This window comes from Sinocyclocheilus grahami, unplaced genomic scaffold, assembly GCF_001515645.1.
Source record: "Sinocyclocheilus grahami isolate Dianchi unplaced genomic scaffold, SAMN03320097.WGS_v1.1 scaffold21227.1, whole genome shotgun sequence".
NCBI lineage: Eukaryota > Metazoa > Chordata > Actinopteri > Cypriniformes > Cyprinidae > Sinocyclocheilus > Sinocyclocheilus grahami.
In genome coordinates, this window is record NW_015518331.1 from 1 (window position 1) to 1,249 (window position 1,249).

Below are 1,249 nucleotides of genomic sequence, written 5' to 3' on the forward strand. Positions count from 1 at the left end.
CACTCACAATAACACTGACACTGCTCTTAAGACTGACACTAAAACGTATAATACATTTGAATTCATTCACGTCAAAAATAGAAATAAATGGTTAATAAATAAAATGCTGCAAAATGTATTTGTATTGTTTTTGAGGTAAATTCCAGGATGCATCTGAATGTGTTTTTGCAAGTGTTTTGCATATTAACTGAACACTGCGCTTAAAACTCCACTGATGATTATTAGTGTGTGACACCAACATGTGTGAAACAATGATTTCTCTTATTCTGATGCTGTGGACACTTGCTCAAGGTACAAAAATATATTTTTACATTATGACAAAAAAAACTGTGGATTTTATTTAAAAATTTGAATGTGTGCTTTGCTTTTTATTTTGTAGTGTATTTAGTTTAATGGTTTTATAACAGACATAAATGTGACTGTTTTTGTTTTTGTTGTCTCTCTCAGTGTCTCATGAAGAGGTTCAGTCTCCTGAGTCTCTGTCTGTTAAAGCAGGAGATTCTGTCTCTATCAGCTGCACTGGGACCAGCGGAGTTGATGATGACATGAGCTGGTATCTGCAGAAAACTGGAGAAGCTCCTAAACTCCTGATCTACACAGCCAGTGAACTTGAATCTGGAGTCCCAGATCGGTTCAGTGGAAGTGGATCTGAACCTGATTTCACACTGAACATACGTGGAGTCCAGCCTGAGGATGCAGGAGTTTATTACTGTATGGGGGCTTACAGTGGTGGAGTGTGCACACAGTGAAACAGCATCGTACAAAAACCTCCCTCAGTCTGACACACTGAAAATATGTGAATGCTGAGTTCACAATATCAATATCATAATTAATCTTACTCACTAGTTAGTTCAGTATGAATGAAATTTGAATAAATATATTCTGACTCTGTTTGTAATCAAACATATTCTTACATTTATCCTTTTAATTGTTTTAACCCTAAAGACAATAACACAAGCTATGTGCCATAATTTGTCCCATTTTAAACAACGGTGGGTAAGATTTTAATTATTCAGTCTGTTCATGAAATTTTAATTGTCATTATTTCAGCTGAAAAGAATAGAAATGAAGAAAAGTTAGCCTTATGTCAATTATCTCCAATTATCTTTGACTCAGTTGTCAAGATTCTACAACTTTCAAGATTCAAGATTCATAGGCTGCAATAACTGTTCAAATGCAGCATGTATAAAACACATCCCATTATTCTGTATATGAACATGAAATTAGACAATGAAAAAATTCCAAGAGC

General features: G+C 34.5%; 1 gene segment (V, D, J or C); it reads left to right on the forward strand.

The window, feature by feature from the left end:
• The first annotated feature begins 240 nt into the window (after positions 1-240).
• Positions 241-753, forward strand: LOC107579888 (Ig kappa chain V-I region Walker-like). The segment is given in 2 exon segments: positions 241-291; positions 448-753. Coding segments are annotated over 2 exon segments (342 nt in total).
• Positions 754-1,249: the final 496 nt, after the last annotated feature.